Here is a 26,177-nt window from a genome sequence, read left to right as displayed (position 1 = left end):
GAACAACACTAGAAGTAATGGGTGATAAACTCCCACGAATTTCATGCAAAACAACTTGGTTACCCCCCACACTTAAATCGAACATTGTCCTCAATGTTTCAAGCATAAACTCACACAAACACAAGCAAACAATCAAACAAACAACGAATAAACATGACAAGTATGGCAAAGTAAAAACCAGACAGAGTAGAGTTTAAGAACGCAAATCTGGGTTTGGAGATAGATGATCTTGTTATCTTTCCACAGCTTTGATCTCGAATTGGTTCGGAATTCTGAGCGAGAGTTCCTTGGTTTCAAATCAGACTCCTTCTGCTGGGTTGATTTGATTATGCATTTTGCATTCTTCTCTGCTTGTTTCTTCTACACGGCAGACAGACACGAGGTAGAGGTGTTGACCTGTTTCTTTCTTCAATCTTTCCAAGTGCCCACCTCTTGCTTTCTTTCTCCTTGTCCCTAGCTGAGGATGAATTGGTAAATTGTCTCCACATGTTTCGAGGTATCATTTTCACTTCCCTTATCTGTTCCACAGGCAGATGTGGTAGACGAAGAGGAAGCATAAAATGATGAAGATGAGTACTCGAAAGCAAGGTTAGGTAAGCAATCAGGAAGGGGTTCCAGGCAGTCGGTTCTAGATCGGAAGATTGATACCAAGTGCTGGCTGATTGCTCTCTTTCTCCTTGTCCCAAAACAACGACAAGGAAAAGGATAGGGAGAAAACATGATATGAGATACTTTTGCTTTCAACCTTCATGATATGAAATACTTTTGCTTTGGATGAGTTGTTTGCAGTGGTACCCCAAGGAATAAGGAACACTGAGTGACTCGAAAGGGTTTGTTGGAAAGGCATTCTCGAAGAAGAAGAAAGGTTATGTATGTTTACCTTGCAATGGAGGGTGAAAGGTGACATTTATAGGAATTAATAACCGGTACTATTATTTCACTTTTGTCAACAACCGTTGGATGATTTAATAGTAAACTTCACGTGCTTTCTACTTCACAAGAGATCTTCGACAGATTGCCCGTAATTTCTCCAAGGCTGAGTGTGCATGTGATAGGCACTGGCACGTCTGGAAAAACAAGTGCCTCTTCGATATCTGGAATCAGCGCTTCAACAAACTGCCTGTGATTTTTGCAAAACTGACTCTGCATGTGACAGATGTTGACACGTCTGGAAAAGAGCTTCGACAAACTGCCCATGATTTCCGCAAAGCTGACTCTACATGTGACAGATGCTGACATGTCTAGAAAAGCAGATGCTTCTTCGATATCTAGACTCGACGCTTCGACAAACTGGCCGTGATTTCTGCAAAGCTGACTCTGCATGTGACAGATGCTGACACGTCTGGAAAAGCATATGCTTCTTCGATTTCTGAGCTTGCCTCTTCGACCTCTATCCTGTCGAGTGCAGAGGTTACATGTGACAAGTGCGGACAAATCTGGAAAAGAAGATTGGCCGTGGTTTCTGAGCAAGCCCAGCTTTTGAGAAAGCTAGCGCCTCTTTGATTTTTGAGTTGGCCTCTTTGATTTCTAAGCTCGCCTCTTCGATCTCTAAAATCCCATCGAGTGCTGATTTTTATAGAGGTACGCAGGACGTTTAAAGTACACTTGAATTTCCGCCTGTAGAAACTCCCTTCTTGCACTTCTACGATCTTGACTTGTCCGACCTTTTCTTTCTTTAACACCTTTGAAAATGTTTGGCCCCTCCGACCGTCGTTTTGACTTGAACCTTGGTGAAGAGGCAGTCTCGCCTTCTCCAGACAACATATGGCGCCCATCCTTCATATCCCCTACTGGTCCTCTTACCGTTGGGGATTCGGTGATGAAAAATGACATGACAACTGCGGTGGTGGCCAGGAACCTTGTCACTCCCAAAGATAACAGACTACTTGCCAAACGGTCTGATGAGTTGGCTGTTAAGGATTCTCTGGCTTTCAGTGTGTAGTGTGCAGGTTCCGTGTCTAATATGGCCCAACGACTATTTGCCCGAACCTATCAAGTTGAATCATTGGCGGCTGAAGTGATGAGTCTCAAACACGAGATTAGAGGGCTTAAGCATGAGAATAAACAGTTGAACAGGCTCGCACATAACTATACTACAAACATGAAGAGGAAGATTGACCAGATGCAGGAATCTGATCATCAGAGGTTTGTGGGTTTGTTCCAACAACATTTGCCTTCGTCTTCTGGGGCTGTACCGCGTAATGAAGCTCCAAATGATCAACCTCCGATGCCTCTTCCTTCTGGGGCTCCGCCGACTGTTGAGGCTCCGCCGACTATTGAGATTTCTCCTAAGCAGCCTTTGTGAAGGCTCCCTCTTGTATTTATCTACTTAATGTTCCCTTTTTTTTATGAATGTAAAAATACCTTGCATAACTGTCAGTGTTTCAAAAAATAAACCCACACAAAAAAAAATTAAACAAGCAACAAATAAAAATGACAATCATGGCAAAATAATACTACAGAAAATGGAAGGTTTATAGAAACGCAAAACTGATTGTGGAGCAATTCAAAAACCTTCCTTATTTGAATACATGAGTTTCCTCCCAAGAAGCGTTTGCTTTAACGTCTTCCAGCCGGACGAAACTTCCTTCTAAACTTGGATAGGGCCCATAGCATGGAATTGATGCTTGAATGGAAGGTGATACTTGACGTGATCCGGCAATGGTTTAAATTCCAGTGTAGGTGCCTGAATAATCAAAATCAGCAAGTTAGTATATAATAAAATCAAAGTTAGAGAAGATGGCTTACTTGCTTGCTTCAACACAAACTCAATTACGAACACCATATCTTTAAAGGTTGCAGGGATATGGGACTTGGCCGGATTTGGTGTTTTGAGAGTTATGACTTGTCTTGTGTCATAAAATCCAACTTCTTTGGGAATTTTCGTCTCAAGTGTATCTTCTTTGATGAATTCTAGACATTCCCCGTCCACTTCTTGCTCTTGATTCGTTGGAAAGGTTTCGAAGATGCCTTTCTCACCTTCTTCTTCCTTGGATTGCATGATCCTGCAAGGAATAAGGACATTTGGTGAAACGGGGTCAGGACAAATTGAATTTAGGCTTACCTTGGTTGTAGTGGATAGCATAGATGGCATATGGGGTTGTGGCAATGGTGGTTCTTCCCTTGTCGTGGCCTTGTTATTCTCTTCTTCTTCAAGCAGCAGCTGTTCATCCATGTTTTGGCTTGGTTTGGATGTCTTGGGTTCACCTCCAACCTCCATAGCACTTCCCAAAGTGATAGCATCATGGATTTCAAAATCTTCCTTCAAATTTTCAATAGTTGAGTTGGAGAGTTCACTTTGCTCTTGAATTTGTGCCGTGAACTCCATAATCTCTCCAAGTTGATTTTTCAATTCGCTCATCTCCTTAGCTTGATTGAGCATTGTTTCATTTTGATTTTGCTGCCCCTGCACCAAAGAGGTTAGTAATTGAAAAATTTGATCATTATCCGTGGACATAATTGAATTTGATTGGAATTGTTGTAGGGAAAGCTGTGGTGGCTGCATATGTGTTAAATAAAACTCATTAGATTGCTGCCAATATCCATCTTGTTGGAATTGTTGAGGTTCTATGTAATCTGAATAATCTCTCCAATCCGAATTGTAAGGGTTGGAAAACATGTTGTCCCATGATTGACTATGGCCTTGATAACCCCAAGCATCTTCATTTGCAGCGAATTGAGAATATTGCTGAGTTGGATATCCTTGTCCATAAAACACACCACATGTAGGGACACTTTGCATTGTGGTCTTTTCGGCATATTGTGACAATTGAGAAGTAAGTTCCGCCAATTGAGCTTGAATGGTAGCAAAATCCATGTCTTACTTCTCTAGTACCTGAAATCAAGGAAACAAAACTAAATCAAATATCAAAAGTAAAACAAAAAAAAAAAAAAAAACACAAACAGAAACAAAGTCAGTAACTGAAAACAAAAGACACGAAAATAAACAAAAAGAAATAACAACGGATTAGCAAAGTTGTTAATCCCCGGCAACGGCGCCAAAAACTTGATGCGAAAATTAACTTAACACACAAATTTAACCCTCTTTTGACAACTGTAGTATAAGTATAAGTATGGATCGTTCTGGACCGGGGATTAAGAGGGCTTGCTAATAACCTCTAAACTGACTCAAAAATATAAAACTAAACTTAAAAATACTTAACAAGACTCACAAGACTCAAAGCAAACTTAAAATACTCAAAACAGCTTAAAACAACTAAATAAACTTAAACTAGACACTATGAATGACTTTGGACGAAAATTGACTTTTATTTGAATCAAAACATTTAAAAACACAAATTAAAACAGATTCTAACTAATTAGACACACTAAAGTAAAGGGGGATTGAGTTTTGGATGAAGTTGAAACAAACAAACAAGTATGAAAAACTAGACAGATTGTAAAACAAATTTGAGAAATAAGATGATGGATGGAATAGCTAGAGGCTTTTTCTCCACACATGACATGTATGCAAATAACTCGATTTCCAGTTACTACTTCATTGAATTATGAACGACAATGCCCCAAATTAACCGTGACATCACTAGTTAACTCTCAGATTTTCCTTGTTTTATTGGATTGGATGACATCATTCGATAACCCAAAACATTCTTCAAAAGTTCCCTACATGACATCATAATAGAGATACTATCAAAGATCATTACGTTTAATGAAAATCATAAGTATTGACAAAGCACTTGCAACTATGACATCATGTCACTCATGCTAGGAATTGAACTTAACGCGATCGTTTATAAGCGACCTTCACTACATGTGAATATAAGTTTGTAACGATTATGTGGAACTTCCTTATATTCTAGCAACGAATTTATGCATGCCAATTAAGTGTCGACCCTTAATTAACAAATACAAACAAGTTATCAATCAAATAGTTAAGCCAATTGCATTCACGATTCAAGAGTTCATAATTGGAATTTATCAAATTATATTGCACACATAATCACGGCTTTGAAATCACCCCTAACCAAGAGGGGTTTAGCCACTCATATTTACAACAAAACAAAATGAAATGAATTTAAACATTAGAAACAAAAGAAAGAAAACACCTAAACGCTCAAACGATCCAAGTTGGACAGCAAGCACGTCCAAGCACTTTCCTTCCTTTCCTTTGCTACGGCACAAGGTGTTGGTGAGTGTTTTAAGGTTTGCTTGTATGGAGGAATGGAGTTGTGAGATGTGAATGTAGTGTCTTTGGATGGATTTTTTCTCTCCCCCTATGGTGAAGGGTGGATGGATGTATTTATAGGCTAAGGAGAGGATGTAGTGGGTGGTGGTAATGAGTGGATATAGTGGTAGGTGAATGTGTTGGGTGGTTGTAATGAGTGGATGTGTTGGGTGAAATGAGTGTATGTAGTGGTAGGTGAATGGATGTGTTGGGTGAAATGAGTGGATGTAGTGGTAGGTGAATGTGTTGGGTGGTTGTAATGAGTGAATTTGTTGGGTGAAATGAGTGAATGTGTTGGGTGAAATGAGTGTGCTAAAATGGTTATTTATAGGGAGAGGATGATGCACAAACTTCAAATTTCGTCCATTCCTTTTGCTCCAAGCATATGCTATCCATTCCATGCCAAAAAATGCTCCAAAATGCACTTCTTTGCCACATTAACCCTTTGGACCTACAAACACACGAAAATAGCTTAAAATACTAAAATAACTACGAACTAAAAACATAAATGCCAAGAAACAATCTAAGTAAGTTGCATAAATATGCTCCTATCAATCCTTGACGGTATAACGTTGATCGGTGCTCAGTAGTTTCAGGATTGGTCAAGTATGGTACAAACAGGGTGTAATAATAATATATGCTCTAGTGTTACAATCACGTGAAGACTGGCACTATTCGTGGTCACATACGAGTCGGAGTTGCCTATTGCAACCTTTACGACAGGAGTGGCACCTACTTGGATCCAAGGTGAGCATGCGGTGCGGATGTGAACATACACATGAAAGACTGGCCCTGTTATAGGCGAGCACTAACACCGGGTGCAGTATATGATGAACAAATAATATAAATGTAGTCATGCGACAATGACTCGATAACTCTAGTCAACATCACATTATTTATGAACATAAATATAATTAAAGCATCTCCTTATAGTAAGCTTACCTGAGCATCCCATATGATTATTTCATACTTTCTCAACCATAAGGCATTTCTTGTAAATGTATATATGGAAACTAACCATTATATATATATATATATATATATATATATATATATATATATATATATATATCAAAGAAAAGACCCACTCACAGATCATGTTGCCGAGTCTAACCCATCTCATAGCATCGAGAATCCTTGCGATCCGTTTCGCCTAGAAACGAAACCATTTAGGTAAATATAACGTGCAAATGAAATTATGTTTTCGTACAAAACATGGCTAATAAAGGAACTATCCTACAACTGTCGAACTTCGGAAAACGGACGGCGGATTCGGAATCAACGCTTCAAAATATGCTAAGGAGGGTCCACAACCCTACACAAGTCAATTTGGGACATCCACCCATGGATTTCAGATCCTTGACTTCCCAAAGTCCACACTATGCTTCTAGAACAACATACTAAAACTTCTTTACGATCTAACTGTTGGATCTCCGCCAATCGCAATTTCAAGTGGCGGTCAAAGTTATATTTTACAAACTTTAGAAATTCAATTCGGGAAGATCCATAAGTCAGATTCCCGATTTGTAAGTTCCTAATGTCCATAAATATTATGTACTATCATGTATTAAATTTTGGTGCCGATCCAATAGTCGATTCGTCTATTCATATAATAACCAAGCGGCTACCAACTACGTGGTAACTATATTAAAACATTAGGATTTCACTAAACGGATGTCAATTATGGAATCGGGGTATCAAATTAGCCTAGGATGGTCAGGTGGGGTCTCGGCCCACGCGCCGCTGCCATGCACTGCCGTAAGTGGTGGCCGGCCGCCCCAACTCGCCGGAAAATTCAACTATTTCAAAAAATTCTCAAATTTTATAGGAATGAAGATCTTAATGAGTAGAGTAAGTTTTATACCTATGGCCAAGTCCAATTTGGCCAGGAAAAACTCTAATTTCCTTCGAACTAGTTGGAAACCTTAGAAATTGGTGGCTTCGATTTGTCACCTCCGGTGCTCCGCCGCCCCTACAATTGATTGGGCTTTGTTCCAGGCCTCAAGATGAGTGTTTTCATGGTTATGGTGGTTGACGTAGCTTTCACGCGCGATTAGCAGATTTCTGCCGTGGCATCCTCAGAACCGACAGTTCTGTTATTCGCGATACGGGGCCAAAAGCACAACAATCTTGGGTGTAAACTGAAGAGGGGATGACGGTGATTGATTTCCAGGTGGTGGCGAGCCTTGGATCGTCGGTGTCACATCCTGACCCGGGCTTCACTGCATCCCTGGCTCAACTCTGTCGTAGCATGATATTATCCGCTTTGGGCCCCAACCACGCCTTCATGGTTTTGTTTCTGGGAACTCACTCAAGTAGAACTTCCCTGTGGGTCACCTATCCTAGCAATGCTCTCGCCCAAACTCGCTTAACTTTGGAGTTCCGATAGAACCCGAAGCCAGTAAATTCCCAAAAAGCCTCGTGCTATATAAAGGTGAGCATGTACATATAAGGCATAGAGAATCCACTTCCCTGGGCGATGTGGGATCTCACAATCCACCCTCCTTAGGGGCCTGACGTCCTTTTCGGCACACTTCCGACCATGGATTGACTCTGATACCAAATTGTCACATCCAGACCTAGGCTCCACCATATGCTAGGCTCGACTCTGCTGTAGCATGATATTGTCCGCTTTGGGCCCTAACCACGCCCTCACGGTTTTGTTTTTGGGAACTCACTCGAGCAGAACATCCCAATGGGTCACCCATCCTAGGAATGCTTTCGCCCGAACTCGCTTAACTTCGGAGTTCCGATGGAACCCGAAGCTAGTAAGTTTCCAAAAGGTCTTGTGCTATATAGAGGTGAGCATGTACATATAAGGCATAAATGATCCACTCCCCTGGGCGATGTGGGATCTCACAGCCAGAATTTGCATCGAAACTCGTAAATTTCTAACAGGTCTGCGGGTCCATCTGTGACCTGGCCCACTGGGCTTCCTATCCCTGTTCTCTCAATCCCTCATTTCCCCTCTTCCCATTGGCCCATCCTTTTCCTCTCTCCTCTCCTAATTCAGCCAACCTCCCTCATTTTCCCTCATGTTCTTCTTCTTTTCTTCTGTCCATCTCTCTCATTTCTCTAAATTAATATTAAAATAATAATATGATAACAAAATAATGTTAAAATAATAATGTAATAATTATGAGAAGTATATAAAATAATAAATAGTAATCTTTACAAAAGTACTTTTTCAGATTGTGGTTCCGTAAAACCCCTATCATAACTCTGGTTTCGATTCAAATTACGCTTACGAGATCTTCCCGTCGAGAACTTTGAGAATACTATAAAATAGTAACTTGCATGCGTCACTAAATGACAATCAACAAAAATCAACAATCTTGCCAGTAGAGGTATTTTTTTGTAAATTCACACTTTCAGAATTAATAAAAACGTAAAATTAGGGATGAGGTTGTCACAACTTGACCTCATACGTCCTCGGGATAATTTTCTCTTAGAAATAACTGTAGTAATTAGTTAATTAACACATACACAAATAGGCTAGGAAATACCCCCATAGTTTGCTTAAACGGAGGGTTTAAATATACGAAAATGTTCTACACAAAGTCACGGACTCGTACACGATGACCACATGTCGGCCGGAGGCCGGATGCTTCCTCACCTAGGGAATATTCCGCAAACGGTAACATCATTACCTAACGGCATCATAATATTGCGTCAACTTTGACGAAATATTGGGTCTTCTTTTTCGATGGTCTTCTGCCGTTCGCCAACGCCGACGTTGCCGTCTGATTCGCAGGTTTCTGGAAAAAATTTCAAAACTCTTTAACTTTGTCAATTCTTAACCATTTTCAACAAAATTTATATGGAATTGAAGCCCATGACAAGGAGAATAAGATTGTACCTTTTAAGAGTCCAAAAAGAACTCGGAAAAGGGCTGAAAAAGCCTCAAAAGCTTCGAACCTAAACTCGACGTCCCAAAACCGTGAGTTTCCTTGTCTGCTCCACTTCAAAACTAGGTTAATGGCCTCGAGGAGTTGCCTAGGTGCTCCCAAAAATCCCAAAACCTTGTAACTCGAGCTGGAAATCGACGGGGAACCTCTACCCGAGTCGAAGCTCCAAGTTGGAAACTCAAAACTTGTCCATTTCGTGATCGGTTCATACAGATGTGTTCGTGAGGATGAGAGGATCTCGATGGTAGTGGTTTTAGGCTCGATCTCTGGAGTTTGATGATGGTCTTTATTATTGCAGATAAGAGAGTTACGGGTGAGAGAAAGAGAAGGAGAAGATGAGAGTGAGCAAGAGATAGCTTTTGATTGGGTAGAGCGGGGGGAGAGAGAGAGAGAGAGGTTTTCTGATTGGGTAAAAAAGAAGAAAAAAAAATCTGATTAGGTGTAATAGTGTGGGAAATGAAATGATTGGTGGTGAGGGAAAAATAATAGGGCTTGAGACAGATTTTTAAAAAGGGAAAAAGGATAAGATTTGGTGCAATCCAAAGGAACACAAAATCTATCCCCTTATCAAAAACAGTATTTCCAACATTGAAAAATTAACATACGCGTGTACAATTCTACCCATTGTTAACACACTTTAATTAAACGTAACTTTTTCGTTACAAGTCCGTTTTGAGCCTAACTCACGCTCACATGTTCATAACAACAAGTACTATTTAATTGCGATAACGAGAAAATAATTTCAAACCGAATAACCACGTCCACGTCACTTTGCCCACAAGGGCATAAACGTCAATTTACACACTCGGGAAGAAAATTATATAGAAAATTAAGGACAAATCGTCACATCCTATGATACACTAATATAATTAATAAATGTGGTATTCTCAACCTCTTCCTAAATAAATTTAAAGGATCATATTTTACGGAATCAAGACCCTAAACCCTAAACAAATGCATTTATACATTTTGTAATGGTTTGTTATCTAAAATAGGGATGGGCATCAAATCACCATTGAAAATTGAAAGTAAATGTTAATTAGTTGAATAGTGTGCTTTGACTTTCCTTTTAAGTTGTCTGTGTCGCCATTCAAAATTGACATTGTCAATTAGTTCAATAGTGTGCTTTGATTTTTCTTTTAAGTTGTTTGTGCGCTTTCAATCCACCTGATATGCCTTAAACATGAATCTTAACGATATTGCAAAACCAAGAATTCAAAAAGCAAAATTAATGCGAACAGAAGTCACACAAACAACTTAAAAACTCATCTCTCTAAAATCTATCATAATATGTGTCAAACTCATACAACTCAGAATCATCAAATAATTCCTTAAACCTAAATCATGATTACCACCACAAACTAAGGCCGTAGTGCCATGTAAATCATCACATTTGAACAAAGAAGAACGTGCAGGACAATGAGTAGATTAAAAAAAATTAATTTCCAAAAATCCGACTTTGCGTAATAACGAGTAAGAGTCATGATTTGATATGTGCTAATCTGACCAAAGTCCTTAAAACACCAAAAAAAAAAAAAGGAGGGATTTTCGAGGGAATGATTAGGAGACTCTCAAATGTAGGATTTTTCATAAACTCTTTGTCACTTTACAGTTTAACATCAAATCATGTTCCAACATTATAAAATATTATATCAAAAACATAAAGTGTCAAAGTCTATGGAGAGTCCCATTTTTGAGAGGGTCTCATTAGCATTTCTCTGCTAGAGAATGATTGGAATGAATTAGGGGTGGGTTTGGTTTCATTCGATTCAGTTTTTTTGCCAAAATCGAAACCGAACCGAAATTTTGGTTAGGTTCGGTTTCGATTTTTATTTTATTTTATTTTATAAAACTTGATTTTTTTTTTAATATGAAATTCATAAAAGAGGCTTGCATTGGTAGACTACTAATAAGAAAATAGGGAAAGTGGGAAGGTAGTTATACATATACAAATATCATATAAACCAATATTATTCTATCAACAATCCTAATTGCAAAGAAAAAGGATTAGCGTATCTATTTAAAAAGCAAACAAATAGAGAAGTTCTTCCAAGTTCCAAAGCCTTCCAAAACTTTTCTCTATAACCATAAAATATCGTCTCTAATTGAACCAAGTATGCTCCTTGAAAAAGCCATAGGCTTAGTTTCAAACTTGGCAACAAAGTTTCACAAAAAAAACATCATAGACATACATTCATAAAGTGCAAAGGGATTCGGTTTGGTTTTCAAACCTCTAAAACCGAAACTGAACTAATAATGTTCGGTTCGGTTCGATTTTTTTCGGTTTAAGTTTGGTGTTCGGTTCGGTTTTTTTTTTTTTTGGTTTTTTTTAACCCACCCCTAGAATGAACCTAAGGCCTTATACTATGTTTGAATGAAAGAAATAAACTTGGAATTCAGACAAGTCAGATTATAAATTGATATGCATCAATTCCCTTGTTTAGATTCATAAACATAGAAATTTAGAATTTTCGTGTTAAAAAAATAACTTGGAATTTAGAACTTCCAATTCCCAAGTTTAACCTCCGTGTAATCATTTTCAAATTTCTATGCGAGTTAAGGAAAAAAAACTAAACCATGAGCGGCCACAATTGTCACCCTCATTGCCGCCAACACCACTATCATTATCGCCATCACCACTATCATTATCGCCATCACCACCCACCACCTACCACCATCACTAGATATCGTTGTTTCCACCATTGTTGCCGCCATTATCATCATCGTCACCGCCACCGCCACCACCCACTATCATCACCGTCATCACAACCACATCACCACCACCTTTACTAGCACATATCCTAGCTACAATATGTCATTTATATATTAATGACTTTATACACACATTAAATTCCAAAATTTGAAATTTATTGTTCTTTTAGGTTAGCCGAATAATAAAATTCACAAATTCTAAAAAATAAAATTCCGTCATTTTAGTTTTTGTTATTTTAGATTTTTTTGATAATCTTAAGGGCTGGTTTGGTATTGATGTGCTTTGAAAAAAAACTGCTGTGAGAATAAGCGGCTGTGAAAAAAATCAGTAAAGTGTTTGGTAAACTTTTTTGTAAAAGTGCTTTTGAAAAAAAAAAAACAGTCTGATAGTGGGTCTTTTCATTAAAGGAGCACTGTAGCTCTGTGTGCTTTGAAAAAAAGCCAGTTTTCCAAAGCTGCAAATAGCAGCTTTAGCTTTTTCCTTTGATTTCAGCTTATTCTCACAGCAGCTTCCAAAATAAGCTTTTTTTTTTTCAGTTTACCAAACACCTAAAACCCTCACAGCTTTTTTTCATGAGTGTTTTTTTTTTAAGCACCTCACTCCCAAACTACCCCTAAATTTACTCATCCAAATACAATGTTAAGAAACATGTGTAAATACTCATGCGGTGTGATGCGATGGAGTTTAGTTATTTTTATTTTTGTTATTAATGGGGCAATTTGATATTGTGACTTCTGGTCGAAATTTAAACCAAAGGATTAAAAGCTAGATGGTGAATGTGCTTAAAATATTATTATTATGAAAACTAAGAAAAGTGCCATTAGATTCAGTTATTTAGTTATTTTGGAAAAGGTACAATATTAGAACTCTTATGTGGAAGCTAGACTTGTGGTTAGGGTGATGCTGAAATGCCTCTGCTAGTCTTCCCAGCCTTTAGAACGGGTGGATAACCATGATTTAGCACTCTTAGAGCATATCCAGAAAAAATGTCAAATTTTAAATACAAAATTCAAATTTGATAGCTTATGTGGCAATTTGACAATTTTTAAAGTTTTACTTTCCACCCCATATGTCAAATTAAATTATTATTTTATTACATTAATTTTTTTCACAATTTATGATTTATGTTTTAAATATTACATTTATAAATAATTCATAATAAAAATTCTTATTAGTTAACAATATAATACAAATATAAGTGGCCCAGCGGTAAAGGTAGGGCGTAGAATGCGGCTCTCCAAAAAACAAAAAAAATATGGAACCTACCTGGTTCGATACTCTGAGCTGGTGAGTTTGCTTGATTATGGCGAGAGATATGATGAAATTTCCTATAACCGTAACTTGACACTAGTTATCACATTTTAAAAAAAAAAATTAAAAAAACAAAAGACAACCCATTAATCGAAAAAAATAAAAATAGAAATCCAATTCAATAATCATCAGGCTTGTCATACCTGATGCAAGATATGTGTGTTGAAGCTGCAAATACGAAGAAGCTACAAGATGTGTGTTGCAGGCTTTTCAGTCAAATTCGAAGAAGCTGCGATGCGTGTTGAAGCTGCAATTCGATACATCTGCAAGGTCGTTGGCCATTTAAACTAATATAAATTCTCAGTCTAAATAAAAGCAGACATAAAACATCATAATTAATTAAAACAGTTTCAAGCTGCTGACAATTTTGGCTGCAAGAGGAGATATGTCAATCCATATCATGCTACATCAGATTTGACTGTTCGGTTAAAAAACATTGTTGTTGTATTTTTTTTGCTATTAATGTTGATTTGAACATTTTGATATTTTCTTTAAAAATGATCTTAGAATGTTACCTTTCAAAATCCACTCAATTTGCAACTTGGCAAGTTCGGAACTGTTTGTCAATATTCAATCATCATATCATCAAATTTTAATCAAAATATCAATCATGCTTAATTGATACGTCATCGTGATTTATTTTTATTAATTTTATATTCAAATATAAGAGAAGAACACAATCTTTTTTTCACGTCCCACAAACTTGAAAGTTTTCTTCTTTTTATTTTTAACATTCGATATTATATACATTAAGGAGTGCGCGGGTGAGTTAAGCTTTACAGTGAATTAAGTTTCATAATAAATTAGCAATAATATGGTTTAAATTCGCTTTTCGCGAGAATCGAACCTAAAACTCACTTATAAGTATTGAAGAACATTTGTCGACGGTTAATATTAAAGTGACACAAACTTGGAAGTTTTAGTTTTGTAAGAGATACAAATTGGGTATAAAAGAAAAACACATTTCAAGATTTCTAATATTGTAAATTTCCCAATTTCTTAGGCAACAAATTTTTAGGATTATTTTTTGTTGTTTGGGATAAGTAGGGTCGCGCTTTCGAAGAAAAAGAAAGGTGAAAACAAAGGCGTCGCGGTTTCGAAGAAATAAAAAATCAGAGCGAGCGACCCAGAATCTTCCAACCAAACGAAGAAAAAAGCTGAATAAAACCAAAACCACACACATTGCATTCATCACCTTCCCTTCTTCTTCTACCTCCTCCTCTGACTCTCCTTTCTTCTTCTTCTTCTTCTTCTTCTCCTTCCCCCCCCCCCTCTCTCTCTCTGCAAATTGCAAAGATGGCGGAATCGGTGGAGCTTCCCACTCGCCTCGGCATCCTTCCTTTCCGAAACAAGGTCCTCTTACCCGGCGCCATCATTCGAATTCGCTGCACATCCCCCAGCAGGTACCTTTGAGCCTAACTCTTTTGATTGATTGTTTTTTTCTGTTTAATTCCTGCTGTATGCACTTGAATTGTAGCTGTTTGAGCTCAGCTCTAACTTTATAGCTCTCCAATTACTCTGCTTGCTTGGAAATTATGCTCTTTTCATGCTCTTTGGTTGCCGAAACCGTATCGTTTACTTTTTGCCAAAAGTGTTGCGTATTTTGTTCTTCAATGTTGCCAGTATCAATTTCAAATGCCAACTTTCCTTTTTCCCTTTTCTATGTAATTGATCATTATATGGGTGTGGAATTGTGAATTTCTAACTGCTGGATTATGGAATTGATAAAATTGGGAAATTTGATTAATGTAGTGTCAAATTGGTGGAGCAAGAGTTATGGCAGCGCGAAGAGAAGGGGTTAATTGGTATTCTTCCCGTTCGAGATGCTGCCGAGGCTGCAACAGTGGCCCCTGTGTTGTCTCAAGGTGATTTCTGCTTATTTCTCCATTCGATACAGATGAGTGGATGCCTATGGTTATTGGAAAATCAAATCTAAGAGGTCTTCTTTTGCTGTTGTTGTTGTTGCCTTGTTGGGAATTTGCCTAATTTTAGGTGTGGGAAGTGATTCTGGTGAACGAAGCTCTAGAGTTCAAGTTGGTACTTCCGATTCTCACAGGCCAGATGGAAAAAATCAGCAGGAAGTTATTCACTGGCATACAAGGTATACTTGAATCAAAATCTACTTTGTTTTTCATTGGAAAGTGTTTCTATTTTGTGGGGCCACAACTTAACATTACAGATAACGCAGTGGTCCATCTAATCATGTCATGTGCTGTGACTGTCTTTATTTCAATCAGTTTAATTGCCCTTTAGCACTTGAATGGGCCATTACCCGTTTTTCTGGATCATTCTACATTTAACTGATTTTCTGTTTTGGTGCTTAATTCTGTTCGTTTATTCATAAGTTTTCCATTCGGTGTTTTTGCAGATTGTGTTTGTAAAGTAATTATGTTGATAATAAGTTTTGTTTATACTCTTAGGGGAGTTGCTGCACGGGCTTTACATCTCTCAAGAGGAGTTGAGAAGCCAAGTGGGAGGGTTACGTATGTAGTTGTCCTTGAAGGCTTGTGTAGATTCAACGTCCAGGAACTTAGCACAAGGGGAACATATTATACTGCACGAATATCTCCACTTGAAATGACAAAGTCTGGTATGTTATCAATTTGGTACATGGGCTTGTTTTTGGTAGAAGATATTAGGGTTTATTGGTCGGCTTACTACATATGGTCCCAAGCTCTTGTTTCCTTGGTTTGAATTTTCTTTTCTGTTTCAATGACAAGTAATTGTCTTCAGACTTCCGATCTTAAGTGTTTGTTTAATGTAACATCTGCCACGTATATCACATTTCTTTATGTATTTGGTCCTGGTTCATTAGTTCATTAGCAGTGTGTTTTCCATGACTAGGGGTGTTTCTGAAAGTTTTTTTTCTCTCTCTCTCTCTCTCACACGCACTCTTGCAAACAAACACGCACACACTGGCTCATACCATGTTGGTATTGTTCCTGAGAATCTGACTACATAATGCATGCCCCATAACTGTTCTGTCACTTTAAGGCCCTCATGTGAAAAGAATAAATTCTTTAATCATTGTTTCTTAGGAAGAGCTGGTTAGATATCATTGGTTACTATGTTTTTCCTCTTTAAACAATCGACAATTTTTTCAATGTTTTATCCTTAACATATGCAGATTCCTCGTTTCTTCTAATGTGTTGACCTGAGTGTATCTTGTGGTTTATTTGAGGTGTTGTCCCTAAGATTTATGATTGTGATTAGTTTATCATTATCACATTATATGTAGAATCTTAGGTGATGAGTTTTGTGCCCTTATATACCAATATGTTGAGTTGTTTTATCTTTCTTATCTTCTTGAGAAATGGAGCAAGTGGAGCAAGATCCGGAGTTCATATCATTGTCTCGCCAATTCAAAGCAACTGCTACGGAGCTGATTTCTGTTCTTGAGCAGGTAATACTTGTGATGTTTGCATATTTCAGTGAATAAAATTACATGGATACCAAGAGTCTTGCTTTTTTTGTTTCTTTTTCTTTTTTCCTTTTTTCACTTTGGTGTAATTTTGATTATATAGTTTTGAGTTGTGCAGGCTTATCATACCAAATTTCTTCAAAATAATAAGTCATATAGGTATCAGACTATCAATAGGAAACTACAAAAGCTTGACACACAAATACCTATTATGGTATATACCCTAATACCTATTATGATATTACCCTCTCTAAAAACTTTGAACCTCCTTTTCAAGCTGTGAGGCTGTGTGCCTTTGGTTGAACAATCCTTTGTGTTTAAAATGGTTTTTTCGGTTTTTGTTGTGGTTCATGCTTAAGGTTTGTAGGGAATATCATTTGCCTGAAATTCCTTGATTTGGTTGAGCATTAACTGGGCTTCTTTTTGTTTTGGATTCTTGCGAAATATTGATATTGTTAGACATAAGATATCTATATACATATTTACATATTGCTGATAGTATTACTATGCTGATAAAACACTGCGTAACCTTGTATTACTTGAATCAGTAACTCTCATTTTCATTTTGTGCTTGTAGAAACAAAAGACTGGAGGAAGAACAAAAGTTCTTCTGGAGACAGTTCCGGTTCACAAGTTGGCAGATATATTTGTTGCTAGCTTTGAGATAAGTTTTGAGGAGCAACTGTGTATGTTGGATTCAGTTGATCTGAAAGTAAGACTTTCCAAAGCTACTGAGCTAGTTGACAGGCATTTGCAGGTAATTGTTTATTCACTGGTGCTGATGCTTAGTATGTTCACATGGTATCATCTTTACACTTCCTCGAGTGTTTAAGCAGTCATGTTGGTGTTACCTTGTGACAGTCTATCCATGTAGCAGAGAAGATTACGCAAAAAGTTGAGGGTCAATTATCAAAATCGCAGAAGGAGTTTCTTTTGCGCCAGCAGGTTTGCACTCTCACATCAGCTTTGATTTTCTGACTGAGTTAAATATTGGTGCTCATTATTTAGTGATAAAAGTATTGTGCTCATTATTTATATTCTTTTTAAAACTTACTTTTGGTAGCATTTTCAGTCGTTTTGTTCTGTTTGAAGTGCCATAGAAAATTTTGGGTGGAACAAATAAGAAATTCAGAATTTGATCTTTATGGGAACTATTAAACTTTTTTTTTTTTTTTTTTTTTTTTTTTTTGTTTTTGTAAATTTGTCATTTATGAATGAAGGTGAATGTGCTAATTTTGTGGTGATGCTGGGCCTAATAGTATAATTTCCTCAACCAACCCAATAGCTTATCTGTCAAAATAGTCGCCTTCACATTTTTATGATGTTTAAATTTAACAAGGGATCTTTTAAATAAAATCAAAGAATTGTGAGAATGAAGGAATGGTTTTCTAATTTACTGTGTGTAGAATCTCAAGGTTTAACAGATTCTAAATGTAATTATTTTTCACTTGATAGGTTAGCTTTAATTATGCACATGTGAAAATTTCTAGGATTGGCACAATTTGTTGTAGTGCTGGAGGACTCTTATCAAATAGGTTTTATTTTATTTTTTTAAAAAGAAAAATATATTCAGAGGTATTTCTGATTTCTCATGTGTATACCCCTGGGAAGGTTGTAAAGGATACAATTCATCTTTTGTGGTTCATGGAAAGTCAGGGGCTGCTTGGGTTGATGAAATTTACTTTTTACTTTTTACTTAATTATAGGTAGTGCCTTTTTTTCTCTAGGTTTGCAATGTATTAATATCTGTTTATATCATGGACCTTGATGGATATTGATATTGAAAATACTTACCCTAGGTGGATTCACATGTTGAATGTTTTAGGAAATATCTAAAGAAACCTTCCTCTGAATTGGAGATACATACTGTTCTCTTCTATCATTTAGTTGGCTGATGGTTCCAATTCCTTTCTACTTTTTGAAATGTATTGCAGATGAGAGCTATAAAAGAGGAGCTTGGCGACAATGATGACGATGAAGACGATGTTGTTGCTCTGGAAAGAAAGATGCAAAGTTCAGGAATGCCTTCAAACATCTGGAAGCACGCACAGAGAGAGCTGAGGTATGATTTGGTTAGAAGAAAGGAACAAGGGTTACTGTGTTCTTGTGTGCAAGTAGTTTTGTCCTTTTGTTTTTCCAACAAAATTTTCCATACTATAGATACTGGTATTACTACTAGAACTTCGATGTAATCTTAACTTTGGCTTTTTTTTTTCCATGTCGAGTAAGATATGATTACCATCCTTTTACAGAGAGTGTCTGACATAAAGGGTTTTGGAGAAAAGGGAATGATGACACTGTAATTGGTCCCCAGTATTATATAATCCTGACATCATTGCCAATGTTGGTGTGTTTAAAGTTGTTTTGAATATATTGTTCTTAAGGTATTCAGTAAAGAAGAGGATATCGGCCAGTGTATATTATTGCATTTTAAAATCTGAAGCCACTTTGAAATATGCAGCTTTACGCAAAATGTCTGGGGCCACTAATTCTAAGGTGTCAGTGGTAATATAATTAAAAAAAAAATTGGGCTTTGTTAAGTTGGTCCAGAAGTGGTTGCTTTCATTGTTGTTTTCTAGTACACAGCCTTGTACTTCAAGTTCTAGAGTTTAGAGGGATCTCATTCATTTATTTATTTTATTTTCCCCTCATGTTTCAGGAGGCTGAAAAAGATGCAACCCCAACAACCTGGATATAATAGTTCACGTGTTTACCTAGAGCTTCTTGCTGATCTTCCCTGGCAGAAGGCCAGTGAAGAATATGAATTGGATTTAAGGGCTACAAAAGAGCGTCTTGACAGTGATCACTATGGTTTAACTAAGGTCAAACAGCGGATTATTGAATATCTGGCTGTTCGCAAGGTGGCAAATTGTTTAGTTTTTGTCTGATTATTTTTTTATTAAAAATATTTGATGTTAATATGTTGGTTATGTGGGTGTTGCAGCTAAAACCAGATGCCAGAGGCCCAGTGTTGTGTTTTGTTGGCCCGCCTGGTGTTGGAAAAACATCTTTGGCGTCATCTATTGCTGCTGCTTTGGGCAGAAAATTTATACGCATATCCCTTGGTGGTGTAAAGGATGAAGCTGATATCCGAGGACACAGGAGGACATACATTGGAAGCATGCCGGGTAGGCTCATTGATGGATTAAAGGTATAATTTCGTCCAAGTCAACATTTTCATGGACTTGTGGTGTGATATTCAAATGCTTGGTAAGGGATGGTGATGGGTTTGATGGTCAGTCACGACTTATAATCAAAATGCTATCTTCTAAGGGTGTCGAACCAGCCAAGAAAAAGAAGACAAAATACAGTATTTTGTAATTGATAAGTGATAATTTTTGTCTATCGGATCACCATCACTGCCTTTAGACAAACAAATTTCAGAATTGAAGAAGCCTCCTTTGTGCTCTCTCCTTTTTGTATGTGGCTTAAGTCATTACTGGACACAACAACAAAAACCACTTATCCATATCCACACCCAGCCAAGTATAGGATTGATGTACTAGGACTTGCACTAAAGTTTTTCTCAATTATGATGTATATCAGAAAGTAGCTGTTTCCAACCCAGTCATGCTGCTAGATGAAATTGACAAGACAGGTTCTGATGTGCGCGGTGATCCAGCTTCAGCTCTACTGGAGGTTCTTGATCCTGAGCAAAATAAAACATTCAATGATCAGTATCCTGTTCTTTATACCTTATTTAGGTCTGATTATTTATTTAGTTAATCTGAAAAAATCCTCGTGCTGTATGGATTTTGGGTTTGACCTATGCATATCTTACACTCAACTCTTGCAGAAAACAAACACAGATATAATTGCTATCAAAATGGCCTGTGACATGATTGCTTGGCTTAAGAAATATTACATGGCTGCTTACTTTTAAACGGCATAATTTTTTATATTTCTTTTTGAAAAAGAAGGATGCTGCTTTCCCTAACCCCTACCAAATAACATTGCAAACAGGGTTTCTATATTGACACAATTCCTTAATTCAAGTCCTATAGCTATTTGAATGTTCCCTTTGACCTTTCAAAGGTGATTTTTGTGGCAACTGCAAATAGGGTGCAGCCTATTCCCCCACCACTCTTGGACAGGATGGAAGTTATTGAGCTGCCTGGATATACACCTGAAGAAAAGCTGAAGATAGCCATGCACCATTTAATTCCCCGAGTTCTTGATCAGCATGGGTTGAATTCTGAGTTTCTTAGAATCCCAGAGGTATGTTCATTCCGATTTGTATCAAGTACAAGTATTAATGGTATTGAACTTGTGGTTTCCAATAGTTTCTTTCTTTAGATCTGAAAATAGGCACCCTCTTTCTAGTTTCCAGTATCAAGTTTTATGTCACAACTCACAAAACAATGGTTACATTCGTAACCAATGTTGGTTTATGAAAATATCATATTGAAACTTGTCTGTCTACTGTGGTAGGCCATGGTGAAACTTATCATTCAAGGGTACACTAGAGAGGCTGGTGTTCGGAATCTGGAGAGAAACTTAGCTGCCTTGGCTCGTGCAGCTGCAGTAAAAGTTGCAGAGCAAGAACAAGCTGTCCCTCTGAGCAAAGATGTACACTCGCTTGCTTCACCACTACTCGAAAACAGACTTGCTGATGGAGCTGAAGTGGAAATGGAGGTTATTCCGATGGGTGTGAATAAGCATGAGATATCAAGCACTTTCAAGATTGATTCGCCATTGGTTGTGGATGAGGATATGCTGGAGAAAGTATTAGGGGTAATTATTCTCTTTTTAAAATCATTAAGAAAGGTTACTTCATAATTGGACTTAGCATAGTGTTTGCTTGTAATTTAGAAACTCAATTAGTTTGACTTGTCAATGGATTTGATACAATCAAGGTACTATGCCATTTTGACAAGTCTTACAATGTCTAAATTTATATGTAAACGAATATGTAGGATACTTTTGGAGTGAGTTTTGGGCTCAAGGAATACTTCTTATAAAAAACGTATCTTGGTTTTACCATGTATTAATTTTTCAGCTTGACATACGCATATCGCCCAAGAGATTCCAGCTTGATTTGTCATTATTGCTTAAGAGTTTCTGAGGTTGTCTGTTTGTGTTGTAATGCAGCCTCCAAGATTTGATGACAAAGAAGCTGCAGAACGAGTTGCAACACCAGGTGTTTCTGTTGGGCTTGTTTGGACTGCTTTTGGTGGAGAGGTTCAATTTGTGGAGGCCACAGCAATGGGGGGAAAGGGTGAATTGCATCTCACTGGTCAACTTGGAGATGTTATCAAAGAATCAGCACAAATAGCATTGACATGGGTAAAATGTTTCTTCTAAATTAATTTTATTTATCTGAAATATTGATACTCCTCTTCATGATGAGTCAAACATTTATGGTGGTGACTCGATGGTCACAATTTTGAATTGTTCATGCACCATTCTAAACTGATATTTAAGACAACTAAGAGATAATAACAGCACTCAACTTACTGTTATTATCCATTTTATTTCAGTCACATGACTTGCACTTATTCTTGCCATTTGGGTTTATTCTTTCAAATAGGTATTGTGTAAGGTAATCATAGTTGTACTTTAATGAAAAAGAAGAGGAACATAGAAGCAAGTTAGATTGGAAATTCTGATTCTGACCAACTCAATCCGAAAGTTTCCCATTTTGGCACAACGAAATCAAATCCGGGATATTAAATCCGAAAATTCCAATAAAAAAAATCGGAATGCTTCGTTACTGACAGACATTTATGTTGAGATCCCGATCATCCCGTCAGATTTACTTCGGTTTTTGGGACTGGTTAGTATAGAAAAATGTTGTAATCTGTATTCCTTGAACTTGGTATATCCCTGTGTGCACAGAGTATATAGTGTTTTTTAATTTATATAAAACAGTATGCATCAACCATGATGCTACAATTTCTGCTCTGTAAATGTTGGGTTATAATGATTGATACTGAGGATTTTACTTATGTCTCAGGTGAGAGGCAGGGCAAAAGATCTTAAGTTCGCAACAGCTGAGGCAGCCAATCTTTTGGAGGGTCGGGATGTTCATATACACTTTCCTGCTGGGGCTGTACCGAAGGATGGACCCTCAGCAGGTGTGACTCTGGTAACAGCACTGGTTTCATTGTTCTGTCAGAGAAGAGTAAGAGCAGATACAGCAATGACTGGAGAAATGACATTGAGGGGTCTCGTACTACCTGTTGGTGGTGTCAAGGACAAGGTATACTCACCTCATGTACCAATCTAATTATGATAATCCATGATTCTGTACGTAAGTCTGTCTGCATGTACAACACATGCTGTATGAACTGAATGGTTTTGAGATCTAGTCATATTCATGCTTTTATACGATTACTGCCGTCAAGTGTTTTGAATTGTTTGCTAGTTGGGCATTTAACATTATCCTTATATGTGACCTTGTTTTTCATATACAAGTAATATACTGTACATCAAACTTGTTTGGCACAGAGATTTTCACTTTTCTTAGTACTGTCATTTTTATAATCTCCAGGCTATATACTACTATAGTCATTCCATTTTAATATCTTTTTCTATAACCATCGTCTAGGTAAGTGGATGTTTGATGGAAAATTGATTGGGATTTTAGCCAAGTGGAATAACACAGGTTTCTGGAAATGTGCTTATTTCTCATTTGTTCTGTCATTGGTTTTCTTGATCATCAACGTTTTACACCATTTTCAGAATTGTTTTGAGAAACTTTTTAAGCTTATTTCGAGAAACTTGTGTCATTCCCAAAACACTTATAGCACGTTTTTCTTGTATAATAATAATATTTAAAGGAACCTTAAAGCCAAAGGTGAGAAAATTGAAGCAAAATTCTCTGCTAATGCATATAATATTCTGGTACATCAGTAATGAGCCAGAGGCTTTGTTTGATCATTTGAATCTATATTGCTACAGGTATTGGCAGCCCACCGTTGTGGTATTACAAGAGTCATTCTTCCAGAGAGGAATCTGAAGGATTTAACTGATGTACCGTCAGCTGTTCTTTCCGGTCTTGAGGTAATTTTTGTTTTATTTGCAGCAAGGTGTTTCTCAATTATGTGTGATGTAAAATTCATCGAGGCCAGCTTATTAAGTTTTGTTATCTCCATAGCTTGTTAGCTTGCTTTTATTGCATACTCAGCTGTTGCCCGTAGATACCGTGTATGGTTTCTGGACACGTGATATGTGATTATGATCAACGACATAATCTGTGATTTTTCCCATAACAGATAATACTAGCAAAGCGAATGGAAGATGTGTTAGAGCAGGCTTTTGAAGGCGGATGTCCCTGGAGACAGCACTCAAAGTTATGACAGGCTTTGCTGTGGGTGATCTTCTTATGCATTTTCGGGTGATTGAAATGCCTTAGCTGGTTTCCGTTTACACATGACATGCAGCTCCCAGTTTGTCCTACAGCAGCTGCCTTGGCTGCAAAGACGGAAGAAATTGTGAATCGCTATAAAAATTCGTGGCCCTGGGAGAAGAGGAATTCAGCTGCTCGTAAACTGCCAAATTTTTCTGAGTAAGCCATTGTAGTTATAAATTAATTCTCTGTTCCTGGTATAATATTATTTGTTTAATTGGGCAAAGAAAATCAACCCGACCCCGATATCCAGATACACGTTGAAACAAGGTCGTGTTGGCAGATACTTGAAAGATGACGAATCGATTTCATGCATACGACATAATAAGCATAAATTTACGCCTTCAACTTGGTGTGTTTCTTTGTATTTTCATGGATTGCATCGTTCCTGAAAAAGGGGAAACATATATTATTAGATTAATCTTTTAAGAGTCTTCAACGGAGTGGAAATTCAAGACCTTAGAGGGGCATTCGATTCGACAGATAAACAACAGTAACAACAACATCATTCCAGTAACCACGAGGAACGTGCGATCCAACAATCTCCTTATTAAGAATATCCTGTAGGAAACAAAATGTTGAATAAATTAGTACGCACCATTCCAATTGCGATGTAACTTGGCCGACATACGGTCATTTATACAATTTCTCTGAGGAATCGTTAGAGAGGCAAAGACAGCAAAATCAAAGGTGCTATAATCAGTCGCACCAGAATCAATTATCTAACCTGAGGAATCAACCCCACTAATAATGTATAAGGCAAATCCACAGTTGTCTGGTTATCCGGGTAAGATCATAATCTGTTAAGAGACATCGGAACCATTCAACAAGGTATCAATTAGTGCAGCGGAAGTGCCATGGATCATAGCAGTAGATCATGCATGATCAGTGGCTCCCACCAAGTTCGACGATGGGACGGTTCATGAACAACTTTTATAGTCATGAAAAATTGGCAAGGGCATTGGATTCATTGAACATATAGCATTCATTGAAAAATTGTGAAATCATCGGACTCATCGAATGGCTTCCCTTGTCAGTAAGGTCGTTGGAAGATTCTCTCCCATAATCCTTAGGGTTTAGTTTACGTGTGTCGAAGTAGAGCAAAAATCCCAGGATCTCTGCTCTGATAGCATGCTAAAATATGGAACTAGGGCTTTTGGAATAATATGAGTTTACGGTTTATGAAATAATATGAGTTTACGGTTTATGGAATAATTCGGATGTATTATTCTTCTCAAATGCGGGGAGGAATCTTAAACTCGTATTACTCCATAAACCCTAGTTTCATACAATAGGAAAATACAGCCAACATATAAAATCTCTCCTCAAATAGGATACTCAATCCAACATCAACTATTTGTAATATGGTGAAACTATCGCAAATTTCTAGGAACATCATTACATAAAACATCATAATTTAAGTACTAAATCTTTTAGAGCATAGTCGATGCATATTGTAGTGCAAAAACCACACATAACGCAACTAGTTAAGAGTTAGGAGGATCACCACAACAGTAATGTTCCACAAGTGAAAATACTCAAGGGGTTGATGTACCTGCTCGGAAGTTACAAATACATATCAATGGTAAGATAAAAAAACAAATCACAAATGAGAACACATATTGATTAATGTAAATTAGAATAACGAACGGAAACATCGTCTTATCTCGGTACTCATTGTATAACGCGTCACTTTTAAGTCTGGCTGGTAAGAATCCTGGTCACCAAAACACAGATGCGGGCTTTCTTTCCGAACCTTAATCTACCGTCATCCAAACTATTAATCCATCACTTGAAGATAATGATGCAAATTTGTACATAGTTTGGACAACCAAAACTAATGGAATTGACAATTCAAAGTTACTGAACAAGTCTTAAGCAGGGTAGCAAATTGCGCATCAGCTTCATCTATTACTGGTAGCTTCTTTAACTCAACGCTCTCCCTAATGAAATGTCTTTTCAAGAGCAGTGCAACAGAAAAACAGAGAAAATATACCAAGCTGAATCCAAATTAGGAGCTGAAGCCATACCTGCATCCATGAGTTTGCTCGACTCGGTCAGTGATGCTGCTTAAGTTGGGGTCCCTCTGAAAAGGCAGAGAACTGTAACCAGTAGCCTCACTAAATTGTTAAGACTCCAGAAACCATATAGCAACTGTATTTTCATTCATACTTTCCCTTTTCAGGGAAGTAGAAACAAGCAAAGGATACAGGTAAAACGATGAATTGAAAATACTTGGCCAAGTAAAAACAGCCTGCAATGAAAAGCTAAACCACAAAAACTAGTCC

The 26,177-nt window shown here is 37.4% G+C and overlaps 1 protein-coding gene and 1 long non-coding RNA gene across 2 annotated transcripts; one reads left to right on the top strand and one right to left on the bottom strand.

The window, feature by feature from the left end:
* Window positions 1-8,614: 8,614 nt before the first annotated feature.
* Window positions 8,615-9,569, bottom strand: LOC114825607 (uncharacterized). Its single transcript, XR_003774440.2, has 2 exons — window positions 9,045-9,569; window positions 8,615-8,943 (listed from the first exon to the last, which is right to left on the bottom strand). It is a non-coding gene; the product is annotated as an uncharacterized lncRNA (long non-coding RNA).
* A 4,553-nt stretch (window positions 9,570-14,122) lies between these two features.
* On the top strand, window positions 14,123-24,237 carry LOC103436945 (lon protease homolog 2, peroxisomal). The gene is made up of 17 exons (XM_008375400.4): window positions 14,123-14,520; window positions 14,870-14,982; window positions 15,110-15,218; window positions 15,538-15,707; window positions 16,429-16,520; window positions 17,116-17,295; window positions 17,400-17,483; window positions 18,473-18,600; window positions 19,198-19,399; window positions 19,483-19,689; window positions 20,085-20,215; window positions 20,543-20,756; window positions 20,970-21,272; window positions 21,630-21,824; window positions 22,495-22,740; window positions 23,442-23,543; window positions 23,756-24,237. Exons 1-17 carry the CDS (start codon window positions 14,414-14,416, stop codon window positions 23,837-23,839), a joined length of 2,667 nt encoding a protein of 888 aa, XP_008373622.1. The 5' UTR covers window positions 14,123-14,413; the 3' UTR covers window positions 23,840-24,237.
* Window positions 24,238-26,177: the final 1,940 nt, after the last annotated feature.

The sequence above is a fragment of the Malus domestica genome, chromosome 06, assembly GCF_042453785.1.
Source record: "Malus domestica chromosome 06, GDT2T_hap1".
NCBI classification, from domain to species: Eukaryota; Viridiplantae; Streptophyta; class Magnoliopsida; order Rosales; family Rosaceae; genus Malus; species Malus domestica.
The sequence above is the reverse complement of the archived record's forward strand: the minus strand, read 5'-3'. Positions and strand labels throughout refer to the sequence as shown.

Excerpts from the sequence above, each read along its gene's own strand:
- LOC103436945 (XM_008375400.4), top strand. The coding sequence starts at position 14,414 with ATGGCGGAATCGGTGGAGCTTCCCACTCGCCTCGGCATCCTTCCTTTC. Across the intron at positions 18,601-19,197 it reads CACGCACAGAGAGAGCTGAG|GAGGCTGAAAAAGATGCAAC; the intron begins GTATGATTTGGT and ends CTCATGTTTCAG. Across the intron at positions 19,400-19,482 it reads AATATCTGGCTGTTCGCAAG|CTAAAACCAGATGCCAGAGG; the intron begins GTGGCAAATTGT and ends TGGGTGTTGCAG.